The following is a 26554-nucleotide window of genomic DNA, read 5'->3' on the forward strand; positions in this document are numbered from 1 at the left end:
CGTGAGGTGTAGAGGATCCCTATTGTTTTTGGGGTCACTAGGTCAAAGGTCAAGGTCGCGGCGACCCCCAATGTAAAAAACATTTCCGCTCAATATCTTGAGAATGGTTTGACCTAGGTTCACCAAACTTGGTAGGGAGGTTGGTCGTGAGGTGTAGAGGATCCCTATTGTTTTTGGAGTCACTAGGTCAAAGGTCAAGGTCGCGGCGACCCCCAATGTAAAAAACATTTCCGCTCAATATCTTGAGAATGGTTTGACCTAGGTTCACCAAACTTGGTAGGGAGGTTGGTCGTGAGGTGTAGAGGATCCCTATTGTTTTTGGGGTCACTAGGTCAAAGGTCAAGGTCGCGGCGACCCCCAATGTAAAAAACATTTCCGCTCAATATCTTGAGAATGGTTTGACCTAGGTTCACCAAACTTGGTAGGGAGGTTGGTCGTGAGGTGTAGAGGATCCCTATTGTTTTTGGGGTCACTAGGTCAAAGGTCAAGGTCGCGGCGACCCCCAATGTAAAAAACATTTCCGCTCAATATCTTGAGAATGGTTTGACCTAGGTTCACCAAACTTGGTAGGGAGGTTGGTCGTGAGGTGTAGAGGATCCCTATTGTTTTTGGGGTCACTAGGTCAAAGGTCAAGGTCGCGGCGACCCCCAATGTAAAAAACATTTCCGCTCAATATCTTGAGAATGGTTTGACCTAGGTTCACCAAACTTGGTAGGGAGGTTGGTCGTGAGTTGTAGAGGATCCCTATTGTTTTTGGGGTCACTAGGTCAAAGGTCAAGGTCGCGGCGACCCCCAATATAAAAAACATTTCTGCTCAAAATCTTGAGAACGGTTTGACCTAGGTTCACCAAACTTGGTAGGGAGGTTGGTCATGAGGTGTAGAAGATCCCTATTGTTTTTGGGGTCACTAGGTCAAAGGTCAAGGTCGCGGCGACCCCCAATGTAAAAAACATTTCCGCTCAATATCTTGAGAATGGTTTGACCTAGGTTCACCAAACTTGGTAGGGAGGTTGGTCGTGAGTTGTAGAGGATCCCTATTGTTTTTGGGGTCACTAGGTCAAAGGTCAAGGTCGCGGCGACCCCCAATATAAAAAACATTTCTGCTCAAAATCTTGAGAACGGTTTGACCTAGGTTCACCAAACTTGGTAGGGAGGTTGGTCATGAGGTGTAGAAGATCCCTATTGTTTTTGGGGTCACTAGGTCAAAGGTCAAGGTCGCGGCGACCCCCAATGTAAAAAACATTTCCGCTCAATATCTTGAGAATGGTTTGACCTAGGTTCACCAAACTTGGTAGGGAGGTTGGTCGTGAGGTGTAGAGGATCCCTATTGTTTTTGGGGTCACTAGGTCAAAGGTCAAGGTCGCGGCGACCCCCAATGTAAAAAACATTTCCGCTCAATATCTTGAGAATGGTTTGACCTAGGTTCACCAAACTTGGTAGGGAGGTTGGTCGTGAGGTGTAGAGGATCCCTATTGTTTTTGGGGTCACTAGGTCAAAGGTCAAGGTCGCGGCGACCCCCAATGTAAAAAACATTTCCGCTCAATATCTTGAGAATGGTTTGACCTAGGTTCACCAAACTTGGTAGGGAGGTTGGTCGTGAGGTGTAGAGGATCCCTATTGTTTTTGGGGTCACTAGGTCAAAGGTCAAGGTCGCGGCGACCCCCAATGTAAAAAACATTTCCGCTCAATATCTTGAGAATGGTTTGACCTAGGTTCACCAAACTTGGTAGGGAGGTTGGTCGTGAGTTGTAGAGGATCCCTATTGTTTTTGGGGTCACTAGGTCAAAGGTCAAGGTCGCGGCGACCCCCAATATAAAAAACATTTCTGCTCAAAATCTTGAGAACGGTTTGACCTAGGTTCACCAAACTTGGTAGGGAGGTTGGTCATGAGGTGTAGAAGATCCCTATTGTTTTTGGGGTCACTAGGTCAAAGGTCAAGGTCGCGGCGACCCCCAATGTAAAAAACATTTCCGCTCAATATCTTGAGAATGGTTTGACCTAGGTTCACCAAACTTGGTAGGGAGGTTGATCATGAGGTTTAGAAAACTCCTATATTTTGGGGGGTCACAAGGTCAAAGGTCAACGTCGCTGTGACCTCTAATGTAAAAAAATATTTCCGTGCAATATCAGGAGAATGCTTTGATCTAGGTTCACCAAACTTTGAAGTGAGGTTGGTCATGATGTCTAGTTGATTTTGCAATCAGTTGGTCAAAGGTCAAGGTCACTGACCTTGAGGTGAAGAACCGGTTTCTGCTCAATAACTCAAGAACGTTTACACCCAGGAACTTCATACTTGGTATGCCAGTTAGTCATGACTAGTTGATGGCCCCTATTGATTTTGGGATCCATCATTGATTATTTCTCACCTACGACCACACAATGGGGGAGACATGCGCTTTTTCAAAAAAGCAATCTCTAGTTTTATTCAAGAAATGTTAAAAAAATACTTCATTTCATTTCGGATTACCTTTCAGTTATCCTTTCTTACCCATTCTGTAAATAGGACGACCCGACTGTTACCGGAAACATTTTTTTTCAAATGACGTCACAATAACGCGGGAAAAGATCAACCACTTGAAATCACTTTTAAACGTAAAATTGAAACACTTTTGGCAACAAAACGTTTAAAATATAATAACTTAGCACTTTCTAAAATGTTGATTTATATTTTACGGGACCTGCTGACACAATACAAACAATAACAAGATCAATAGTTTTCATGTATATTGTTATGCGATGAATTGCTATCCAAACATATCCGAAGATGTTGTGTTCATCGATTGATGTTTATACTTTTCAGGATCTAGAGCACAGTGAGTCCACACAACTCATGAAAGGGCAGATATGCTTCAAACTGGGTGATCTACAAACTGCAAGGGTACTCCTGACTTTCTTCTTGATGCTGCGTGTAGACATGTTCTCTATACATTGAAACTTAACAATAAGTTCATGGGACTTATTTATTTTTAACATTTATGCATAATTCTTGAATTTCTTTGGTTATAATCTGCACTCTCACAGATTTACCATTCAGACAATTTGTTAACCAGGTTTTCACATAGTGAAACCTGGTTATTAGAATGACGAACATCGTTGTTCGGGCGTCAAACTCACCTATGAAACTGAATATCTTCGGTAAGAGTTGACATATCTTCACCAAACTTGAAGAGTTTATGAATACCTTTCATGGGATTGCGTTTGGGGTCCCTAGGGTCAAGGTCAAGGTCACTGTTACTAAAAATAGAAAAACGGTTGAAATTGAACAGCATTAGTTAGGGTTGACATATCTTAACCAAACTTGGTATTTAGGAAGAGTTTATGGATGCCTTTCATGGGATTGCGTTTGGGGTCCCTAGGGTCAAGGTCAAGGTCACTGTTACTAAAAAAAGAAAAATAGTTGAAACTAAATAACTTTAGTTAGGGTCCACATATCTTGACCAAACTTGGTATAAAGGAAGAGTTTATGGATACCTTTAATGGGATTGTGTTTGGGGTTCCTAGGGTCAAGGTCAAGGTCACTGTTACTAAAATTGGAAAAACAGTTGGAACTGAATTACTTTAGTTAGGGTTAACATATCTTGACCAAATTTGGTCTATGGGAAGAGTATATGAATACCTTTAATGGGATTGTGTTTGGGGTCCCAAGGGTGAAGGTCAAGGTCACTGTTACTAAAAATAGAAAAACGGTTGAAACTGAATAACTTAAGTTAGGGTTGACATATCTTGACCAAACTTGGTATAAAGGAAGAGTTTAAGGAGACCTTTCATGGGATTGCATTTAGGGTCCATAGGATCAAGGTCAATGTCACTGTAACGTAAAATAGAAAAACGGTTGAAACTGAATAACATTAGTCAGGGTTGACATATCATGACCAAACTTGATATAAAGAAAGAGTTTATGGATACCTTTCATGGGATTCGTTTGGGGTCCCTAGAGTCAAGGTCACTGTTACAACATTGAAAACCTGGTTTCGTCGCATTGCGGTGTTTCTTGTTTTATTTTGTCTTAGAATGAACTAATATTTGCTTTAATGTGTGGAAACCAGTGATATAAGATTGCTGACAAAAGCAGTTTTATGATGTACGTTTGAAAACTAATGTTTTATGGCTAAAAGCATTACTAACAGTTTATGCAAAATGAGTTTTCGCCACAAAACATCATACTTTGAATGTTATTATGGAAATTGCAATCTGATCTTTTTTCAGCAGTCTTATATTACTGGTTGACAAAAAATTTAAAAATTGTCAAAAATGTCAATCTGTGAGAGTGCAGCTTTAAGAGATTAAAAATCAAGGTGTACATTACAAGTCTTGTTTCAGTGCTATATGTTAATGCATATATACATGTACCCATTCTGATTTTTTTGTATGCCATCTTGGTTCATGATGTATATATATTACATTTCAGTCATGTTTAATTGGAAACTCCACAGAAAAGCAAGACCTTGAGGGTCAGATATTCTTTGCAGAAAAGGACTTCAAAGCAGCAAAACAGATGTGAGTTTTAAGATTATTATTTTTTTAGGATGCACTCTTACTTACCCTTATTAATACATTACTTTTTAAATAACCGTAAAAGGATGAATAAATATAAAAAACAAAGGTTCTTTGGAAAGATACCATGTTTAATTTAAAAGAAATGGTGCAGAAAACATGGTATTTCTTTCTTATTAGACAATAGTTGATCACTGTAAAGCTTTTAAGTCTGACCAGTCATTTAATATTTGTGCATTTTCAACAAATGAATACACAGATGCAATCTTGTTATCAGTAAATAATATTTTCCATAAATGCAATATTTAGTAAGAAGTTAAAGGTTTATCACTCAAAATTTATGTTTGTTATACATGTGTATATGTATTGATTTAAATACAATTATCATTTTTACTTATTTATGTTTTGAAATGTTGAAAGGTCAATTGGGTATCTAAATTAAGGATCATATCAGCGAAAAGACTTCATATTTTAGAAGAAAGTTTTGCAGGACTTCAAAATTTGAACATTTAAACACAAATTCTGTACTAAAACAAAACTAGGCAGGCCAAAGAATTACCTTGATAACTAAATATGTATTTGATTTCTCTGCTTCTTGCATCATTACAGGTTTGAGAGTTTGTTGGAACAGGAGACAGATAACTCCTCGCACCTTGTGAACCTTGCCAAGTGTCTGTGGGAGACAGGGGAAGATAACCAGCAGTGTTTCACCCTTCTGCTGAAGGTACAAGTTATCTTATATTGTTTAAGGCTTAAAACGTCTGTTTATAATTATGAGCTAGTGGATGGCAATATGTTAAGCATTAGCAGGAATTTAATACATTTAAAAACACAAAAATCGCTGCCCTGGTAGGGAGAAATTTGTAGGCGTGTTTATCAGATAAACAAACTATCACTCATGCAGAGGGATGCTGTGCCTTTGCTAAATATGGCTGACGTAATATTTCAAGCTACAGGAAAGTGAACACTGCCATGTGTAAACACTGCCATGTGTATTTGTTTACAATCTGCAGTTCATGACCATCAAACTCCTCCATGAGATTTTCAAATCTTTGGCATTTATCAATGTGCTTTTTTCATGACATTTTCTCTGCCATTTCATTAGAAATGTTTCAAAGAAGCTATATTAATCTTTTTAGGCAAAAAACGTCTTGATTATTTCACTATTTGAAAAAGGCCACTTAGATGTGAAGCGTGCTAAAAATACCATGTAAACCTGCCCTGGCACTATCTAGTGGCTTAAATAGGCAAGTTGGGGGTTTAAGTTGACACTTTCATTTAATAATTAATATTAAATTTATGTTCATGTCTTTTCATATGCTGCTGAAGAAGAAGTAGAAATGTTCAGGTTTCTATAAAATTCCACATATATTTGAAATACCATACTCAGCATTGCCAAACATTTGAAATTGGGACATTTGCCTGTCTTAAAAAGTCACTACTTAATTGAAACAAAATGTTTATTCAGTCACCAAATACATCAGTATTTTTCCCATTGTGGACCATCCCTTTTGTTGCAGTGACCGGTCTACCGTGGAAATCCTTTATTGAAATGCTTTCACTCCACCACTTCTTTTCAGGCTGCAAAACTGGACCCCAACAACAGCATGACCTTTCTGTATCTAGGTCATTACTACATTCAAGTTGGGAAGGACAAATTAAGGGCTCGCAAGTGTTACCAGAAGGCATTTGACCTTGACCCCAGCTGTAGTGAAGCAGGGGAACCACTGTGTGACTTTCTTACTGAACAAGGAGAAGAGGTGAGAGGGTTTGATAATTGTTAAGCTTTTACTTATTATTACACAATTAAAGCTGAACTATCTCAAATTGACCGTTTTGACATTTTTTTTTATTTTTTGTCTTAGAATCGGTCAATTTTTTGCGTTAATGCCTGGAAACAAGTGATATAAGACTGCTGACACAAGATTAAATTGCAGGTTTCCATACTTAATGTTTTTTATGCAAAACAGTGCATTTTTCCTAAAGCATTAGTAACTCTTTTAGCCATAATCCATTAATTTGATGAAAACTGCAATCTGATCTTCTGTCACAAGTCTTATATCACTGGTTTCCAGAGATTTATTAGAATATTGGCTCATTCCAAGACAAAAAAATGAAAAAGTTGTCAAAACCGTCCATCTGTGAGAGTGCTGCATTAAGTCCAACTGCAGCAATGTTACCAGAAGGCCTATTATCTTGAGCTTTGTTGTAGTGAATAAGATGAGCAAGTTGTTTAATATATTGAGGGATAATATTATGTTTATTATTCTTTTATATTTTATTGCAAAAGGGGGATATTTTCAAACATAATAGAAAGGTTGATAATCCCCCTTTGGATATAGTAATGGTAGGCATGTGTCTTTGCCAAGTCTTTGAGGTATTATCTTCAAACTTGATATATGGATATATCTCATTTAGGAAAAGTACAGTGCACAGAAGCCATAACCCTTAGTGCATTATTTCTTGAGTTATTGCCCTTAAAACAATATCCTTTGTGGTAAAGCGAAGTTGATACTGTTTGCTCAATTGGGCAGGAGATATGGCAATCTGTATCTTTTCTTGTTCAACTTTAAAATAGACATGTTGATTATTGCAGGACCAGGTCCACCCGATCCTTGTCAAGTTCACGAGCATGGCTCCACCTGGAAGGTATGCTTAATTGATGTATATTTAAAGAAATATCTTTACTTGATATTTCAAATGATTTATAGCGATCTTTATGATATCCACACATTTCTGTTTCTTTCTGGTTGACATATTTCAGTAATCAGTTTGTAAACAATTAGATCTGTCTTTTTGCATTCTCGTTCACCAGAGTGATGATGCTATGGGTACCACGTTAGATTTATCATAATCAAGCCTCTGATGAATGAGAATGGTGGTCTCCTCTCGTTCACCAGAGTGATGATGCTATGGGTATCTCGTTAGATTTATCATAATCAAGCCTCTGATGAATGAGAATGGTGGTCTCCTCTCGTTCACCAGAGTGATGATGCTATGGGTACCACGTTAGATTTATCATAATCAAGCCTCTGATGAATGAGAATGATGATCTCCTCTCGTTCACCAGAGTGATGATGCTATGCCTACCATTAGGTTTATCATTATCAAACCTCTGATGAATGAAAATGACTATTTGTTGCCTCATTCCAGCGGCAAGTGGGCGTGGCTAAGATTGGGCCTGTGGCAGATGAAGCATGGCGACCCGTCTGTTGCCATAGCATCACTGCAGTCTGCTCTCAGGGCTGATTCTAAAGACACGTAAGTTTCTTGCTTATATTCTTTAATGATCTTCTGTTGATCGATTATAATCGAAAAATAATTGGTTGGGCCTGAAATCAGCAACAATTGATTCGTTTGGTCATAATTGATCATTGATTCAACCAGCAAGTTGTTTTTCTTCCTTCCTATCGTTATTTGCATTTAGTAAATGTCCCCCAATTTTCTTTTTCATTTCATTTACAAAGTTCATTTATACATTCAGAAGTGTTTAGTTGTTATCATTAGCAATATAGCCGAAAGCAACAACAAAACTTAAGAACTTCAAACATACACATAACATAAGCATAGTTAAGGATTACATGTTATTGTGTAATAATAAATCTACAATTATGATACAAGTATTTTAAAAACTGATTGTACTATCGATCATTTGTAACTTGAGTGGAACCCATTATCCATAGTCAAGCTGGAACCAATTTTCAACACTAATATTCTTGGCTGGTGAACCATCTGTTAAATGATGTGAAACAATGATAATTACAAAATATATAAAAACCGTTCTGTCGTTTTAAGTCCACAAAGAAAGATTATATTGTTTATACATTTGCACACTATCCAGCCTTTTGCACAATATAATGTGAGAGTGTAGTCTTGTGCTGTGTGAGGTAATGGAGTATATAGAGGAAATCTTTATAGCTTGGTGTTGAATGCACTCTTGTAATACTGCCACCAAACAAATTTTCTGGGAGGAGTATATAGAGTAAGCTTACATGGCATTCCTAAAGGAAAGAATAGGGCAGCAAAGCTTGACCCAGCCTTGCATTGATTTCCATGGGTAAAAGGACATATCTTCAATTCTCTGTTTTCAGTCATGTATGGGAATGTCTAGGGGAGGCTTACCTGTTACGTGGCAGCTACACAGCGTCTCTGAAGGCCTTTACTCGGGCAGCCGAACTCAACCCAGCCTCCATATACTGTCTCTTCCAGTAAGCACTATCAAACTCAACATTTTTATTTACTGTTATCATGTATGATTGTTATGAGAGAGATTTCAACAATGATGATGTTGTGATGATGTCATGATCATGATGATGATGATGATGATGATGATGATGATGATGATGATGTTGTGTTCATGATGTTGTCACAAACTGAATATAAAGTACATTTAAAAGCCTTTGTTTGTCAGTTTTCACTTGGAAAGGTTTATCTGATTTAAAGTGACACTCTTATAACTGATAACAAGATTGTACCTGTGTATTTAAAAGCTGAAAACGCAAAGATATTAAATGATTGGTGAGTGCTAAAAGCTTTACTGTGATCTTCTGTCGTCTCACAAGGTAGAAAAGCCATGTTTTCTTCACCTGTCTTTCAAATTAAACTCGTAGTCCTTCATAAGAACCATTGTATTCGACATTATCTATCCTTTTTGGTATATTAAACAATAGAGTTAATTGTGGTCAATCTTATTAGGGAGTAAGAGTGCATCTTTAAGCAATTTGACTTCAGGATAGCCTCAATCAAGCAGACCCTGGGACAGTACCAAGAGGCCCTGGTGGAGTACAAGATGATCCTGGACCAGTCTGATGACTATGTACCTGCACTGAAAGGTAAAACACTGTTGGAATGATTTTCATATTTTAAACATTCTATCTAATTGATTACCTTAGTGATAAAAAATACCTCATCAACTATTTTTTACCAAAAGGTTAAAATTAATGTTGTTAGTTAAAACATGTTTCATTTGACATATATATATCAAACATTGCAACATTGTATGTTATAATTATAATTATATACTAGTACATGATTTATTGAATTGGATTAAAATGAAAACATAGCTTATAATGTTTCTTTAAGTGTAGTTACTTTTCCATTTTGTGTAAAGCATCCGTAAGAACTCCCAACTGGAAGTTTTCAGATACTTTCATTTAGTAATATTGTTCATATCTATGTCCGTCTGCATTGGTACATACACATTATAGAGTGACCTTTTGCAAAGTCACTAATCCAATCGCAGCTAATTGACTTTTGTTCACTTAATTGTAATCCTTACATTACTGTAGGGCTGGGTGAGACATTGGTGCAGATAGGGCGTTCCTTACTCAACCAGTGTTTCTATGGTCGTGCCAGGGACACTGCAGAACTGGCCGTTAAACATCTGTACAGGTAATTTTTCAGAGATGTTGGTATATTTTATCCAATATCTTTGGTGATGATAGTGGGCTTCTAACTCAGCCAGTCTTTTTTATGGTTGGGTCAGGGAGACAGTAGAACTAGCTGTTAAACATCTCTACAGGTAATTATTTGGAGTGGGGATATCCACTGTCCATATGTTTCCATAGTGGAGCCAGGGACAGAGTAGAACTGGCAGGTAAACATCAGTACAGTTAGGTTTATTGCACTTACTTTTCCATCATAGCTCTGATTTAGTGAATTAAGTTAGGATTTATGGAAATGCCTTAACGTGTGTTTATTGAACTGTTTCAGCTGACTGTTTAGAGTTAATCGGTGAGAAAAAAATAATGAGACCTGAATGGGTTCTTTAATAATCTCTTGTAAAGAACAACTGATTTAGACAATAACTCTTTTGGATACAAAAAAGAACCAACATCACCAGAAAGCTGCATTAATAAGTTAAGGATAAATGGCTTAACGACCAAAATTTCACACTTGAACTACATGCAAAATTAGTGTAGGACTTGAGGATTAGTTACAAGATTCAGTACATTATTACAATCATCATTCAAATCTTTATGATCTTTTTCAGGGCTGGCAGACTGAGGCCTGATGTGTCCTGCCTGTGGAAGCTGATTGGGGACGCTTGTACAATCATACATGTCCTGCCAGAAAAGGGCTTCAGGTATTCTTAAATGGCTTTTTTACAATAAGATTGTATTTTCATTGTTAAGTCCTCTTTTCACTGAAAAACAATATGTAAAGCAAGGCCCACAACTCTGAATTTTTGCTCCATGGCGTTCCTGGTTTCCAATACATCAGTAAACATTTCAAGTTAGATAGCTACTTGGATATCTGTGCTGGTGAGTCCTTTTAGAGCGTATCAACAAATTAATATTAAGTTTAGATTAGTCATTACTTTTTTAAAAGATATTTTGTTTGATTTTCTGTAGGTTTGAGAGACCAGAAAAGGGCAATATGACCAAGTTGGAGACTCTAGAGTTTGGAAATATGTAAGTTACACTTGGTTTGTCAATCTTAGCCAATTGTTTTGTTTAAACCTATTCAGAGAATACAGTTTGGGAAATGATCTGCTGACTCCATAAGAGTTTTTTTATCCAATTTTGCAGTTGCTACATTCGGGCTTTGAAAATTCTCCCAGACTGTTCTTCACTCTGGCATGATCTGGGTGTGAATTACATCCACCAATCAGATAGTAGCTCTGGTGATACTGCAATTTCATTGGCTGAAAAGTCTGTCCAATCGCTGAAGAAAGCCATTCAACTGGAACCGACCAATCACAAGCATTGGAATGCTCTAGGATTTGTGGCCTGTAGGAAAGGTACAGGGCAAAAAATAGTTATTTAAAATAAAAGTGTAACATGTTAAGAAATAAATTGATATATATACTGGTTCATGTTTTGAAGTACTTAAGACTATTAGGCACAACTCTAACATATTCACAAAGGAAATTTTTAATTTGAATAGTATTACCTGATTATTTAAAAAGATTAACAACTGTGATTGCTAGAGCTTTTCCTATTTATTGTTCAAGTGTACAACAAGTCTTCCCTGGCGCAACACTGCTTCATCAAATCTATCAAGGTTGAGGCTAATGTAAGTGGGAACTTTTTTTAAAAAATTAGACCACTATTAATAGTTTGTTTGGCCTTAATTGACTGAGTAACAAATATTACCTTCATATAAACATTTTTAAAGCTGCACTCTTACAGATTGACCGTTTTGACAATTTAAAAAAAAAATGACATGGAATGAGACTTTTTTTAGTGAATGTCTTGAATCCGGTGAAATATGACTGCTGACAAAAACTCAGATGGCAGTTTTTTATATTTACACTCAAAAATGGATAGTTTATGTCTAAAGCAAATGCTTTAAGAAAAATGAAATTTTTGGCATTTTACCAAGCAATTGAGATCTGGTCACATGTAAGTTATCTTAATAAAATATATGACTGAATGGTAGGCATTGATACAGAAATCATCTGATTCTGAGACAAAAAAAATATTAAAAATGTCAAAACTGTCAAAAATGTGAGAGTGCAGCTTTAAAGTTATTTTTAAATGGCTGCCTAAACTACAGTATATTACTTCTAGCACATGTATATGTTCTGAAAATAAAACATCTTACAACTTTTTAAGTTAAATGTAAGTTGCTTATCAAGAATAACTATTGCATGTCTGAAGTAAATATATATTGAAATGTTTAATGTTTTGGAACCCTTTGTTCTTGGTTTCAGAATGTCGTTGCATGGACCAATCTGGCAGCTTTGTATCTTAAGAAGGAAAATGTCAAGGTATGTTTGATTAGCAATCTTTGAAAAGTAAAACTGCGTAACTCGAGGTCCTTTTGGCCCGACCTGAAACTCATAAAAAGAATTAAAAAGATCTGCAATGTTTTCAACTTTTAACACCCGTCAATTATATGATTATCTTAGAATCGGAAATTGTGCTTGATTCCCAGACTTATTTAGGTTTTGATCTATCGTCAGTATATATTATATGTTATATGAAAATAGAAGGAATAAAGGTCGGGAGTCGGGACTAAACCTCAACCTCGACCAATCCGCAGTTCTTAAGAAATCGCCTGCTTGAGCAATGGCAGTTTTACTGTTCCTTTGAGGTCATGGGTTCGATCCCTGGCCGTCATACCAAAAGACATTAAAAATCGGTACAAGTAGCTCCCTTGCCTGTCGCTCAGCATTTAAAGGGTAGTGCTTGGAAAAGTGGTGTACTCAGTACTGGTTTAACCCAGGAAAGTTGTACCCCGTGTATCAGTGCTTTACACCGGGCACGTAAAAGAACCAAGGGGACTCTTCGAAAAAGTGCTAGGGTATCGCACCCGGACTTCCTTGTATCCTACCACTGTCTCTTCAGCATGCTGTCCCTTCAGCAAAAACAAAGGACCCCGTTGGAAATAAGTGCTTGCACTTTCACGGGTTATCCTTGACCGCAAGGTCTAAAGAAATACACATACACATGTAAAATGCCATTTTCCAATGATGTTATTTTAGCCCTTTAACTCTTATTTGCCCTTTCATTCAGCTATTGGTCACACTTTTTCATGATAATAACATTTATTGGGAACCATATATGATTATGTGGTGAGTTACTGTGTGCTGAAATAAAACATTTGTTTATTTTGATACTTGATTTGATATAAGCACCAAATGCTTACACATTGCAAGAGAATTACACAAGATGTTGGATAAAATTATAATAATTGACAAATCAAGTATTGTTTATAAATTTATTAAAGCTGCTCTCTCACAGATTGACATTTTCATAAAATTTCTCAGAATAACTCACAATAGAACAGCTCAAGTTGATTCAACATGAGGGTCTTCAACGTGACCCACAGCCATGATCCATTGTCACCCACAGCCATGATCCATTGTCACCCACAGCCTGGAGCTTTCATATGGTTTATCTCAGGTTTTTGATCAACTACCTGGTATTGTCATAATGGAGTTAATTGCTCTGCTATTTCAGCTTGCGCTTGAGGCTTTTAGAGTTACCCGCAGCTAGGAACCATTGTTTGTTGCCAGCTTGGTGGGGCAGATCATTATAGATGAGGATGTTAGTTAATTGTTAAAACAATTGTACCTTACATGTAAATATTCTCATTCCAGCTAGCTCATGAGGCTTTCAAAGTGGCCCAGAGCCTTGAACCATCGTATGTGGCCTGCTGGGTGGGGCAGGCTATTATAGCTGAGGTTGTTGGACACGAGGATGCTATGGATCTCTTTAGACACACCACAGAACTCTCCCACCATGTGAGTAATACTGGATAGATTTGTGCTTGAAGATAGGTGATGTGATTTTAGCGGTCATATGTAAACAGTGACAATTGCAATTTTAACAACTTGCAAAAAATTTAACATTAGCAATTGTTTGTTTATTTTGGAACATGCATTCGGGCAAATGTGTGAAATTATGACCTCGAGGAAGTCATAAGGTTGTGTGCATGATTTGTGTATTTGGGACTGGCTATGGTGTCTGTTCAAATGCCCGCTGTTTTACTGTACATGTTTGCAAAGACATGGTCAATATTTACATGTGTAGCAAGTCCCAATTGTTTTTGCTGTAATACACTTTCAGTTGAAGAAGAAGAGTGTTAGCATCCGTGATTTGGTTTAAGTTATATAGACCAAGAATATTTCCCATTGAAGTGGTATGGTTGTTAAACAGATTTGTACATCTCAGAGATTATTATGTTGCATGATTAGCATGTTGAAGGTTGAGTGAGCAATGTACTATAACCACTAGGTTTGTTCAGTGCTGCTCCAGTGAGATAGTAAGGGAACCATGTACGCTATTGAAGAGATGTTTTTTTCTTTCAAAAAAGTATCATATTCTTGCCTAAATATTTTATACAATTAATATGTATACATTATAGGTTGAGGGAGCTATAGGCTATGGCCAGTGGGTGTGTTCTGTTCTGCTACAGTCAGATAAAAAGGGGACTAGTATGTACATGTATGCCATTGAAGAAATGGGAGCTGTACCTTCGGCTTCCGATGCTCTGGCTAGATATACTGGTAGGCATAGGGAATAGGGATTGTTTCCTTTTTAGTTTAAACATTGCATATTTTACAATGATTATGAAGAAAGTTATGATAGCTTGTACTAAGTCACTCTTGTTGGCACGATGTTGTGTGAGAGTGTGGTCTTGTGTTGTGGGTAAAACCAGAGTACCCGGAGAAAACCCTGTTGTCCGGCTTATTGACCGCTTACTAAACTCACCCAAGCTCCGAATCGAACCCAGGGCATCTTGGTGAGAAGGAAGTGTGCTAACTATTGTAGTAAATGATTACAGTTGAAACCCATTATGTCAAAGTTGTCGTGACTGTGAATTATACTTTGATATAACAAAACTATAAATTTGTTATTCTTGACACGCATGCCAAATAAGCAACATGCTGCAAACTGCCATTAAATATGTCACACATTCTGTCTGAATTTCTTTTTGACATGAGCATTTAAAAAAATGTGTGAAATTCAACTGAGGGGACTGAGAAATCACTTCAACATAAGGAAATAATAATATATAAAATGAAAAAAATGTCTTATATATGAAAAGAAGGAACAAAATTTGGACCGAAGAAAAAGTTTGCATCACAGATGTCGACATTGTGGTTTTGACTGTACATCAATTCATTATGCCGTTTTCTCTATTTCATGGCATCTTGTATACTGGTTATATGATTGAAACAAATTTTGCTGGCCTGCAATTGCAGAATATAAGGAAAATACAAATATGTACTCAAATTATAGATAAATTTATATTAACTATCTGGTATTGAACATTACAGAAATATCGGGTAAAGATGAGCATTTTGATATACATTTGTATGTTTACATAATTATACAGTCTCACAGATCTGGTTTATATGTCCGTGACAGTATAAATATGTAATTGTGTGCATTTAAGGTACTTGAAGTGAAAGAAAAACTGCCATCATTCAACTTAAAAGATACTAATATTTTAATTCTAACATGCTTCCATATAATATTGTAGTTTTAACTTTCTTTCACAATTCAGAGTGTAATCAGACAAACCCAGTGGCCTACAACCTCCACGCTCTACTGTTGGAGAGACAGGGCCTGTATAAAACTGCCATCACACAGCTTAATAGGTACTGGTCTTTAGTTGATCGTGAAGTGTGGCGAATCCGTGGTCTAGTGGTAACACACTTGACTGTCAATCCAGGAGTAGCAGGTTTCATTGTCCCCCATACCACTAAAAAAATACTTATCGTCTTCTGGGAGGGATGTTAAAGGAGGGTCCCATGTGCAATTCTGATACACCGGTGCATGTAAAAGAAACAGGGTACCTCTAACCTAAGTTACATTCTGTCTGTGCTATGCTATAAAAACCTCAAATGTCTAACAATCTTATCGAGCACTTGCTGAATGGGCTTACCTACAACCTTAATTTTGAAATGTAAATAAAGAAACCTGCTGAACATAAAATGCAAAAGAATGGACATATTTGTTACTGGAAGAAAGTTGATAGCATATGTCATCATATATTGCTGTTTAGAAGTTATCAAAATGAGGGCTCTTTTGCTACTGTTTTTATAAAAGTATTTGTTTCTTGTTGTTTTTGGTCAGATTCAATGTTGCAAAGAATCTCTTAAGAAAATGTCAATTTAAGAGCGCTGTTGCTGTGCGAGTCCGGCCAGGAGAATGCTGAGATACTGAAGGACGTGCTGGCCAACTGCGCTCGCTGTTATAGGTAAGATGATCCTTCAAACTGAATGAAGTTTAGTTAAAATTTAATAGTAATCAACAAACTAATCACATAAATACATTATGTACTTATAAGAAATCCAGGTTCATTTTTAGTGCTAAAAAAAGTTTCTGCTTAAAGACTGCAACAGTATGAAACTCCTTTGATTAAGGAAGTGACATGAATGTTACATAAGAATTTTATGTTATTTAAGTAATGGTAAGATGACCTGAATTAGAATCTTAATAAATAAGAATGGGCGGAGTGAGCTTAGCAAACGAGCCCTTCTTAATCATTAAGATTTGAATTCAGGTCATCTTACTGACTAAGAATACAACCTTATTGGCTGACACATTGTCAATGCAAATCTGACTAGGATTGTGTATCGTATGAGTGGCAGTGGGCGGACCTTTTAAACAGCCACAAAGTTAAAATTCTTTATGATTATGCCTAGTACTTAATTATTGCCTTTCTGCAATCTCATTGGCTGAAAATGTAGGTTGTATTCTAATTAACGATGTACTGAACAATATTGATAGAACATTAAAATCTGATTAAACAATGATGTTATTAAGCGATCATATTGACTTGCAGGAAGAATGGTGACTATCCCATGGCCTGTCAACTATACAAAAAGCTAGGAGAACAGTCAAGGGTAGAGGACCTGTACCAGTTTGGCCTAGCCCTGTACCAGGGTGGGGACTGCAAAGGAGCCATTCAGGGTGGGTGGATAGGGGTTGGGGGCTGCTAGGTTTGCAAGAGAGGCATGAAGCTAGATCAGTCGAGGGGAGAGGACCTGTACAAGTTTGGCCTAGCCCTGTACCAGGGCGGAAACTGCCAATGAGCCATTCAGGGTGGGTGGATAGGGGTTGGGGGCTGCTAGGTTTGCAAGAGAGGCATGAAGCTAGATCAGTCGAGGGGAGAGGACCTGTACAAGTTTGGCCTACCGTATTTTCCCGACTATAAGACGGGGAAATTTGGTCCGATTTTTAACCTTAAAGTAGGGGGCCCGTCTTACAGGCGAGTCTATAAGAATTTCATAAAGAATAGAGTCATAATCAGGAATATTCAACTGACTAATTTATTGTCTGTTGATGACACCCCAATAAAAGTGACACGATCACACCCATCGGATTAAGACGACCATCGGCTTTGTTTTCGCTACGATGAACACCCGATATAACGCATGTTATCGGTCCAAACACCTTGTTTTTCACAGGAGACATATTTTGCCACCTTTAAAATTAAAATATTTTGACAAAAAATAATTTAAAAAATGCATTGCTTTTTTTCTATGTCGTAAATAAAACTTACTTTTTCCTTACTATAAGGCTTTGCATACATCATGCACATACATGTAACTGGCAGATTTCAATACACATTTCATTAATCGTGACATTAATTTATCCGCAATCATCAATGGTTATTTATTTCTCAAAATTTAAGTCCCATTAACTGCAATCCAAACAAACGAAAATTTAACTCATTAACACATGTAATGGAATGTGTTCTGTTTGTCGGCTGCAGATCAAACAGTACAATTTGTGACGTCACAGCACGAGCTGTGTAAATATCAAAGTTGCACTGCAATGGTTTGTATTTAAATATGTCAATCAAATACCGTATGAACCCACATAACTCCCAAAATTGCGTCTAGACTGGTTCAAACATACCATACCATCGGAAAATAAAAATCAATAATCCTAAGCAAATGAACAAATTTAGTTGATAATTGACTGTTAAGCTTGAATATTATCACAGACTTGGAGAATTTAAAGTGCTTGATTTGCTTTAAAAATTGATCCCGTCTTATAAACGAGTCGAGACAAAAACACCAGATTTCATGGGCAAAGTTAGGGGGTCGTCTTATAAGCGGATCGCCTTATAGTCGGGAAAATATGGTAGCCCTGTAGCAGGGTGGAAACTGCCAATGAGCCATTCAGGGTGGGTGGATAGGGGTTGGGGGCTGCTAGGTTTGCAAGAGAGGCATGAAGCTAGATCAGTCGAGGGGAGAGGACCTGTACCAGTTTGGCCTAGCCCTGTACCAGGGTGGGGACTGCAAAGGAGCCATTCAGGGTGGGTGGATAGGGGTTGGGGGCTGCTAGGTTTGCAAGAGGGGCATGAAGCTAGATCAGTCGAGGGGAGAGGACCTGTACAAGTTTGGCCTAGCCCTGTACCAGGGCGGAAACTGCCAATGAGCCATTCAGGGTGGGTGGATAGGGGTTGGGGGCTGCTAGGTTTGCAAGAGAGGCATGAAGCTAGATCAGTCGAGGGGAGAGGACCTGTACAAGTTTGGCCTAGCCATGTAGCAGGGTGGGAACTGCCAATGAGCCATTCAGAGTGGGTAAAGAGGGAGTAGGGGTGGATAGGGGCTGCTAGGATTGTGACAGCGGGATGAAGGTAGGAAAGTCAAGGGTAGAGGACCTGTACCAAGTTGGGAACTGCAAAGGAACCATTCAGGGTGGGTTTTGAGGAGAGGGGAGGGTGAGGACCAGCATTGTGACAGTAGCCTGTCAACTGCATGAGAATCTAGGGAACCAGTCAAGGGAAGTGGGCTTGTACCAATTTAATCTAGCCCTTCGCGAGGGTTGGGACTGCAAAGGAGCCATTCAATCAACTGTGTGAGAAGCTAGTACAATTAAGGAAGGGCATTCACCGGTTAAGTCTAGTTCTTTATCAGAATAAGAATTGTGGCCATTCTTGGAAAAAAATGTTTTTTGTCTGCTTAAAAACTGATTGCTTGTGTACTGTCAGGAACATGTCTTTCAAAACTTAAATACTGGTTCTAGGCTTTGGAAAGCAAATTCGATTTGTGAGATCATATTATATTTCTAAGTTTTCAATCTTACCAACAAGATCCTATTATTAATATTGTAAGAGGGAAATAAAAGTCAATTGAAAGTTGTTGATTACATACATGTAAAAGTCCAATTTTCCAGTAATAAAAAATAAAAATCTGTTCAACTTTCAGTGTACAGCCAGGCAGCTGAGCTAGCAACAACTGACAAAGAGAAGTCACATATTCTGGTAACCATGGCAATGGTGTACTACAAGATGAATGACCTTAATCAGACTAAAACAATACTTTTTCAAAGGTAGCATTACTAAGTATTCCATTTTGCTTTAATGATGTTCACCTTAAAAAATTGATATGGTGAATTCAATAAATTTTGCAGTTGGTATTTTCTGCTTCAACTTCTTGTGCAAGTTCAAATTATCAGGAGTATTGCTCAATGCCTAAGGCTTTGCCATATTTCTGGCGACCATTGATTCCAGGGCATTATGTTTAGAATTCCATGGGATTGTGACATTAATTCAGGAGATTTCTAACACAAATGAATCAATATCTCATACATGGCATATTTCTGGAAGGAGTCCGAGTGGATTTTGCTCAGAAAAGCACTTTATTATGTTAACAAGTTGTAAAAAAAGGCATTACCCGGTACCCAAAGTGTTTAATTTTTATTTTATTATTGTGGGGAATATTTATCCTCCATCTGAGATGGTTTCCTATTTCAAGGCATTTTTTTCCTGCCAGAAGATATGGCATGTATGTGAAAATGTGCGGTACAAAGACCATATCAAAGAAACATTTGTTATCATTCAACCAAAGTGGCAAACTGTCACAAGTTACTCCTGTCAAAATTATTAGTAAGTGTTCAAGAACTATGGCCAAAATATTCTGCCCATACACATATCATCCAAGTCTGGTTAAAATCAGATAAAAGCTTTTTGAGTATGAGTTTTGGCAACTTAGTGTTCACTGCCAAACTGTTCGCCCCCGCCCTCCACAGGGGAATCAATGTTAATAATAATGGGCATATCAAAAATTAAAATGTTCCTCCATACACGTTTTGGTTTGCTGCAGTTGTACTGAACTAGAATAACATTTTGAAACTGAATTACACAAATGGTAACTAAAATTTGTCTCTTATTCCAGTTCTCAGAGTTCTGAAGCATCTCCTGCTGGTCTGAAGGCCCTCTGTGCCCTTGGTCTGCTCCAGTCCGACATCACCTTGGCAACTGCTGCTGTACAGGAGCTCTCCAAACTGGGAGGGGAGAATAGTCACCTGTATGACTTCACTCTGCTGCAATGCATTTTGAATCTTGCTCAGGTATGTATTTGGTTCTACTTATATGAAATAAGTTGGTGGTGTTGAGGTCTTGTAAGCAATGACTTAAATATAAATTCTAGCACACCGGATAGGCATTTCCGGTGAATTCAGCCGTGCTGGAAAACTCCATCTGGCACCCCACCCCATGCCAGATGAGTCACGCGCTGTGACGTAATACTGTTCATTTCCTTTATTTTACACTCTACATGTATGTAACCATTATTGTGAGATTTCAATAGATGAGTTCTTTACAAAAATATACCTTCAATACAAAACAAAATAACCCTTAAAAGACGTGATACTGAAGGAACTTCTTGACGTATGCAGTGAATAAAAATTACTGCACGTCATGAAGTCAGTAAACATCATCATACACGCTTTTTGGTGAAAATACAAAAATGCACTTTTCTATGTATTTTTTCACAAAAAAGTAATTTAAGATGTGCTAGGAAACATATCAATCATGTGTTTTGGTTCCGGATAGAAAAATCCGACCCTCCGGTACGCTGTGTGGCCGGTAACTCGGCACGCCTCGTTACCTGGCAACACAGGTGCCATCGGGGTCAGATTTTTCTATCCGAAACAGAAACACATGACAGATATTATTAAAGAAACTTCATATGGAATATAAAGACATATTTTTGCACATTATATGTAGGTTACTCATCACATATATATTTTAATACATGTTTGTTTTTTTCAATTAGCAAGCTTTAATATTTGTGACAGTTTAAATAAAATTTAAAAGTTATTTTGTGAAAACATTTTTAGGTTGCATCCTGTAGGGTGAGAGTGGTCTACTGGTATAGGTGTTGGCCTCTCACCCAAGAGGACATGGGTTCGATCCCACCAGCAGTACTTTCTCATGGCCTTTCGAAAATAACACAGTACTGGTTACTGTTCAGGAAACAGCATCGGAAGTGATCTTATAAGATATTCGCTTTCGTCACAATCAAGTTAAAATAAATAAGTATAAACCAAGGCTGCATTACATGCTATAACAAGAGAGTCTTAACAACCTCTTCTATCTAGGGAGTGCTCACTTTACTTTAGAGCAGACTAGTTGGCAAGACTACTTCCTATATTTGAAATTACCCCAGGACAATGGTTGCAACCTGAGCAAACGGAAATGTTGAATGTTGTTCCTCAAGCTGCACTGAAATTGTATGACCTTTCTGCTTCTTTTAGGATAAGGTGGACTCAGATCTATCTCTTGTTCAAGCTAGTCATCTAGAAACCCTCCACACACAAGTTGTTTTAATTTTCTCTCAAACCACAATTACACTGTATGACTTGACTGCTTCTTGTAGGAAGTGATTGACACAGCTCTAGCTCTGGTCAATGCCAGTTTAATAACAAGATCCCACTCCAACCCACATACATAAGTGGTCATACTTCAGGTTGTTGGAAATGTCTCACTATCCACAATGATGTATGTTCCATCTTTTTCTAGGACGAGACAGACACAGCATTGGCTCTGGTCCAAGCTAGCCTGGAAGACAGCACCACACAAGGTGACTGCTGGTATCTTCTGACACTTCTACTGCTCATGTTTTACCCCAGTAAATCAGGCATTGCAACCCAGGCTGCTAGAAACGTTCTACTTCATGGACACACGGTGCATAATAAGGTAAGGGCATTATTATGCCACTAATTTCAGTAAAACTGTGGTTGTTCGAACAGGCCGTCGTTCGAGAACTGGCAGTCCCTCGAGGTTGGAGCTTGGTCCTGAACATTTTTCCCTTATATTTTCATATAAAATATACTGACGCATTAAAACCGAAATAAGTCGAGCACAATAGCCGTTCCCAAATACACAAATCATGCACAAAACCTTATGGCTCCCTCGAGGTCTAATTTCACACTTTTTCTCTAACATGTGTTCCAAAATAAATAAACAATCTCTAGGTGTTAAAATGTTCGCAAGTTGTAAAAATTGCAATGACAGTTGAAAGGAAATTTCATAAATTGTGAAAAACCTTTTATCACTGTTTACGCATGACCACTATGAGTTGATAAGGGCATTTGAGAAGATAATTATGAGTCTGAAAAGTATCACGAGACAGACAATCCCTGATTTTGCAAAACTTAAATCTGGCGTATGCCATAATATGTACTGTCATATTTAAATGTTGCTTGTTTAGAAAATGCGCTTTTTGAGCAATTTAAAATACACTGAAAGATATAACATAACAGACTTGAAAATTGAAACTCGGGTCGTTCTTATTATGGTTCCCTCGAGGTTATAGCTCGGACACCGGTGTCCTCGAGCGATCGCAGTTTTACTGTAAATTGCTTATTGATGGAAAGCATATCTTGCTTTGTACTTTTTCTTAATCTACTGCGATCTTGTTTAGTGGCACATCTCAAAAGCCAATTATCTAGTGTGATATTTTATAGTGACACAGCGCTACGACAGTAGCTCAGTAGCCACATATGTTCTGATCTTGTTTAGTGGCACAGTCAAGTAGACAATGATCTATTCTGATCTTGTTTAGTTGAACAGCCCCGTAGCCAATCATCTTTTGTGATCTTGTTTAGTGGCACAGCCCAGTAGACAATCATCTTTTGTGATCTTGTTTAGTGGCACAGCCCAGTAGCCAATCATCTTTTGTGATCTTGTTTAGTGGCACAGCCCAGTAGCCAATCATCTTTTGTGATCATGTTTAGTGGCACAGCCAAGTAGCCAATGATCTATTGTGATCTTGTTTAGTGGCACAGCCAAGTAGCCAATCATCTTTTATGATCTTGTTTTGTGGCACAGCCAACTAGCCAATCATCTTTTATTATCTTGTTTAGTGGCACAGCCAAGCAGCCAATGATATATTGTGATTTGTTTAGTGGCACAGCCAAGTAGCCACCAAGTAGCCAATGCTCTATTATGATCTTGTTTTGTGGCACAGCCAAGTAGCCAATTATCTACTTTGATCTTGTTTAGTGGCACAGCCAAGTAGCCAATCATCTTTTGTGATCTTGTTTAGTGGCACAACCCAGAAGTTAGTCTAGTGGCACAGTCCAATACTCCATTATCTACTATGATCTTGTTCAGTAGGAATTAGATCAAAATAATAAACCTAGTCCAGTAAACCTTAAATTAACATGGAACATTAATGAGGGATGTTGAGGAAGAGAACATTTTGCTATTTTTTTTTACTATTGATTTTAAGTATAAATGTTTTAAATATAGGTCTTTGTAATATATATATGATAAAATCTGTGAATGTAAGATAATAGAATTAATTCAAAAAAAGTTAACAACTACCATTCTTTGTAGAAAGAGCAGTTGCTAGTGCCAGTTGCTGACATCAAACATGGTTACCATGGCAATAAGACCAGCTGTAGAAACGCCTTCCTCAGTGCACAGAGGGCTGTACATCTTTACCCTGGTAGGAGCTTACATGTTTGCTTCATATGAATGATGATAAATACAGGACCATATCACATGTGGGTTAATGTCATTAAAGGGGCTAGACCACAGATGATACAATTGCAAGAAAAAATTGTCAAAAACTTACATAACATTGATACTGTTGTGTACACTACACTGATGTATCACATCCCTTGCGACACGTGCATCTTTTGCAGTTTTTGCGCATTCACCCAATTCAAAATTTACTGCAGTTGTCTACCATGTAAATCGCAGTAAGTTTTAAAAAAGCGTCAGTTTATTTATCCGTACACATAAACAGATATGATTTAAACTGGAAAAATGTTATGCGCTATTTTAAACGGGAAACACAGATAAGACAGCAACATGATTGAGGTGTTTATTATTGTAACCTTGTAAAGTGATGTATCATCGGCCTCCTACTGCATTGACAATTCTAGGCTTGTTTTGAGGAATTACTGTATTTGCTGATGTTTTGGACCATCTGGTGTCTGGCCCCTTTAAGATACAATTCATACTAAAAAATTGGGAATCATTTGTAGCATTTAGCCCCTGTTAGAGATTTAGAGTTTATGTGGCTTCTCACTATTTAGATTGTTTGTGGATTGTTTCACAATACTAATTCAACCAGTATACTTAATGTAATATTTACTTTGTACCTGCAAGTTTTTATTTCTAAAGCAATATTTTAAACCAGTTTTTCTCTACTTGTAGACAAGAAGGAAGGCTGGTTGACTCTTACCTCGGCCGTCGGTGTTGAAGCGGCCAGTGCAATGGATGATGAGAGGCGAAGATCCCTGATGACATTCCGGTACAACATGCTGGTCAACGTGGCTCAACTAGGTATGTGCCTGTATTTTTGGTGGTACATTTGAAGGTTTTAAAAAAGATAAATATTTCCGAATAATCATGCCTCTGTATATATGTCTTTAATCATTGCTATTAAATGTAATTTCTGATAAACATGATGTGAGTTTAATACTTCTTAATCTGTGGTTCAAACTGACTTACGTCCAATTTCTTCTTAAGCTTTTGTACAACTGCAGACCTTGATTCTGTGAAACACTGCTGGCGTCTACACAGAGGGGAACATGTGCTGCCTTGGCGGGTCATCATATTTATAGATAAAGTGTCTTCATATTTATAGATAATGTTACCAGTGTTGTATTGTATACTTTCAGACCTAGATCCGATGTTTTGTTAATGGTGTATACATGAGAAGGTGACTTACATGTGTTGCCTTGGCAGGACTTCATATTTATAGATAATGTATAAACTGTGCTGTATTGTACACTTTCAGACCTAGATCCTATGTTATGTCAATTGTGTCTACAACAGAGGGTGGCGTGTGCTACCTTGGCGGGTCTTCATATTTATAGATGTTTTAACCATTGTACTGTATTGTATACTTTCAGACCAAGATCCAATGTTATGTCGGTGAGTCTACAACAGGGGGTGACATAGGCTGTTTTGGCAGATCTTCATATTTATAGATAATGTTACCATTGTGCTGTATTGTACACTTTCAGACCTAGATTTTGTGTATTGTCAATGGTGCAATGTATACACCATTGCATACAACAAAGGTCGACGTCTGCTGTCTTGGCTGGACTTAATATTTATAATGTAACCATTGTGCTGTATTGTATACTTTCAGACCTAGATCCTGTGTTTTGTCTCTGGTGTTTACAACAGAGGGTGGCATGTGCTGCCTTGGCGGGTCTACACAAGGAAGTCATGGACGACCTGGATAAGGTAAACCACTTAGGAAATCTAATCATTCATCACTGTTTAAATTTTAAGGTATGGTCACTCAAAAAGGTATGGTCACTCAAAATTGAATCTTCTTTTAGTTTCAGGTTTTAATTTTAAAACCTAGGGAAAAAATCATGATAAAAATCATAGGATCATTAGTTTAGTTTCTTTTGGGTTATATACAGCAGGTGCTCCGAAAATCTATTCTGCAATGTAAAACTAGAAAACAAATTACTGTTTTGGTGGGTAACCACAGTGTCAGTACCAACAACATGACCTGGCCCAAGTTTCTCGAAACTTCTTAAGTCCCTTATTACAGGATTGACCTAAGCTCGCTTTGTGTTTTCAATAATTTGCGTAACATTAAGAGTTCTAATACTTTTGATAGGAATTATCTTTATAATAATCACAATAAACCATTTTTCATTCATCCAAATTCGATTTAAGTACGTATTTCCACTAATTGAAATAAGTCACTTAAGCCTATTAACCTTAAGAAGTTCCAAGAAATTCGACCCGGTTCAATAATACAATTTCATGTGTTATAGTGCTTCATCTGATGTCACAAGTGCTCTTAAACGGGCTGTACTCCGTATGGTAAAATAGCGATAAAAAAAAAACTAGAAATGTGTCCATAGGACACGGATGCCCCCACTTCGATTTTTTGTCACAGAAAATAAGCCATAATGATTATTCAGGATAATCTGCACAAGGGCAAATCCTTTTCAAAAATTAGATCGGATAAGATATTTTTTAAGTATTGTTGGGAAATAAAGGGCCCTAACTCCTAAATGATTAAAGCGATTTCCATGGCTATCGAACTTGATCAAGGTATTATGGTCACAAACATGTGTTAAAAGTTTGGTGAGGATTGGACAGTTTTCAAGAATTAGATCGGAAACAATCTTCGGGACGTATTTTTCAAGTCTTTTTTTGCAAATAAAGGGCCGTAACTCCTAAATGACAAAAGCGATTTCCATGGCTATCGAACTTGATCAAGATATTATGGTCACAATCATGTATGTAAAGTTTGGTGAGGATTGGACACATACTTTTCAAGAATTAGATTGGAAACATATATTTTTGAAGTATTTTTGGCAAAAAAGGGCCGTAACTCCTAAATGACTAAAGCAATTTCCATGACTATCGA

General features: G+C 37.5%; 1 protein-coding gene across 4 annotated transcripts in view; it reads left to right on the top strand.

The window, feature by feature from the left end:
* Positions 1 to 26554, top strand: part of LOC128230365 (tetratricopeptide repeat protein 37-like) — a 44710-nt gene that overhangs the window by 16571 nt on the left and 1585 nt on the right. For all 4 annotated transcript variants that reach the window (XM_052942574.1, XM_052942573.1, XM_052942575.1 and 1 more), the window contains exons 11-35: positions 2801 to 2878; positions 4409 to 4497; positions 5104 to 5218; positions 6075 to 6254; positions 7091 to 7143; positions 7648 to 7755; positions 8586 to 8702; positions 9226 to 9326; positions 9783 to 9885; positions 10487 to 10579; positions 10848 to 10907; positions 11025 to 11236; positions 11450 to 11511; positions 12152 to 12208; positions 13544 to 13687; positions 14311 to 14452; positions 15457 to 15550; positions 16072 to 16152; positions 16741 to 16868; positions 19118 to 19241; positions 20087 to 20261; positions 21715 to 21891; positions 23536 to 23647; positions 24364 to 24492; positions 25307 to 25404. In XM_052942574.1, the coding sequence (XP_052798534.1) occupies positions 2801 to 2878; positions 4409 to 4497; positions 5104 to 5218; positions 6075 to 6254; positions 7091 to 7143; positions 7648 to 7755; positions 8586 to 8702; positions 9226 to 9326; positions 9783 to 9885; positions 10487 to 10579; positions 10848 to 10907; positions 11025 to 11236; positions 11450 to 11511; positions 12152 to 12208; positions 13544 to 13687; positions 14311 to 14452; positions 15457 to 15550; positions 16072 to 16152; positions 16741 to 16868; positions 19118 to 19241; positions 20087 to 20261; positions 21715 to 21891; positions 23536 to 23647; positions 24364 to 24492; positions 25307 to 25404 (2832 nt within the window). The remainder of the gene's footprint in view (positions 1 to 2800; positions 2879 to 4408; positions 4498 to 5103; positions 5219 to 6074; positions 6255 to 7090; positions 7144 to 7647; positions 7756 to 8585; positions 8703 to 9225; positions 9327 to 9782; positions 9886 to 10486; positions 10580 to 10847; positions 10908 to 11024; positions 11237 to 11449; positions 11512 to 12151; positions 12209 to 13543; positions 13688 to 14310; positions 14453 to 15456; positions 15551 to 16071; positions 16153 to 16740; positions 16869 to 19117; positions 19242 to 20086; positions 20262 to 21714; positions 21892 to 23535; positions 23648 to 24363; positions 24493 to 25306; positions 25405 to 26554) is intronic.

This window comes from Mya arenaria, chromosome 4 (genome assembly GCF_026914265.1).
Source record: "Mya arenaria isolate MELC-2E11 chromosome 4, ASM2691426v1".
Lineage (NCBI taxonomy): Eukaryota > Metazoa > Mollusca > Bivalvia > Myida > Myidae > Mya > Mya arenaria.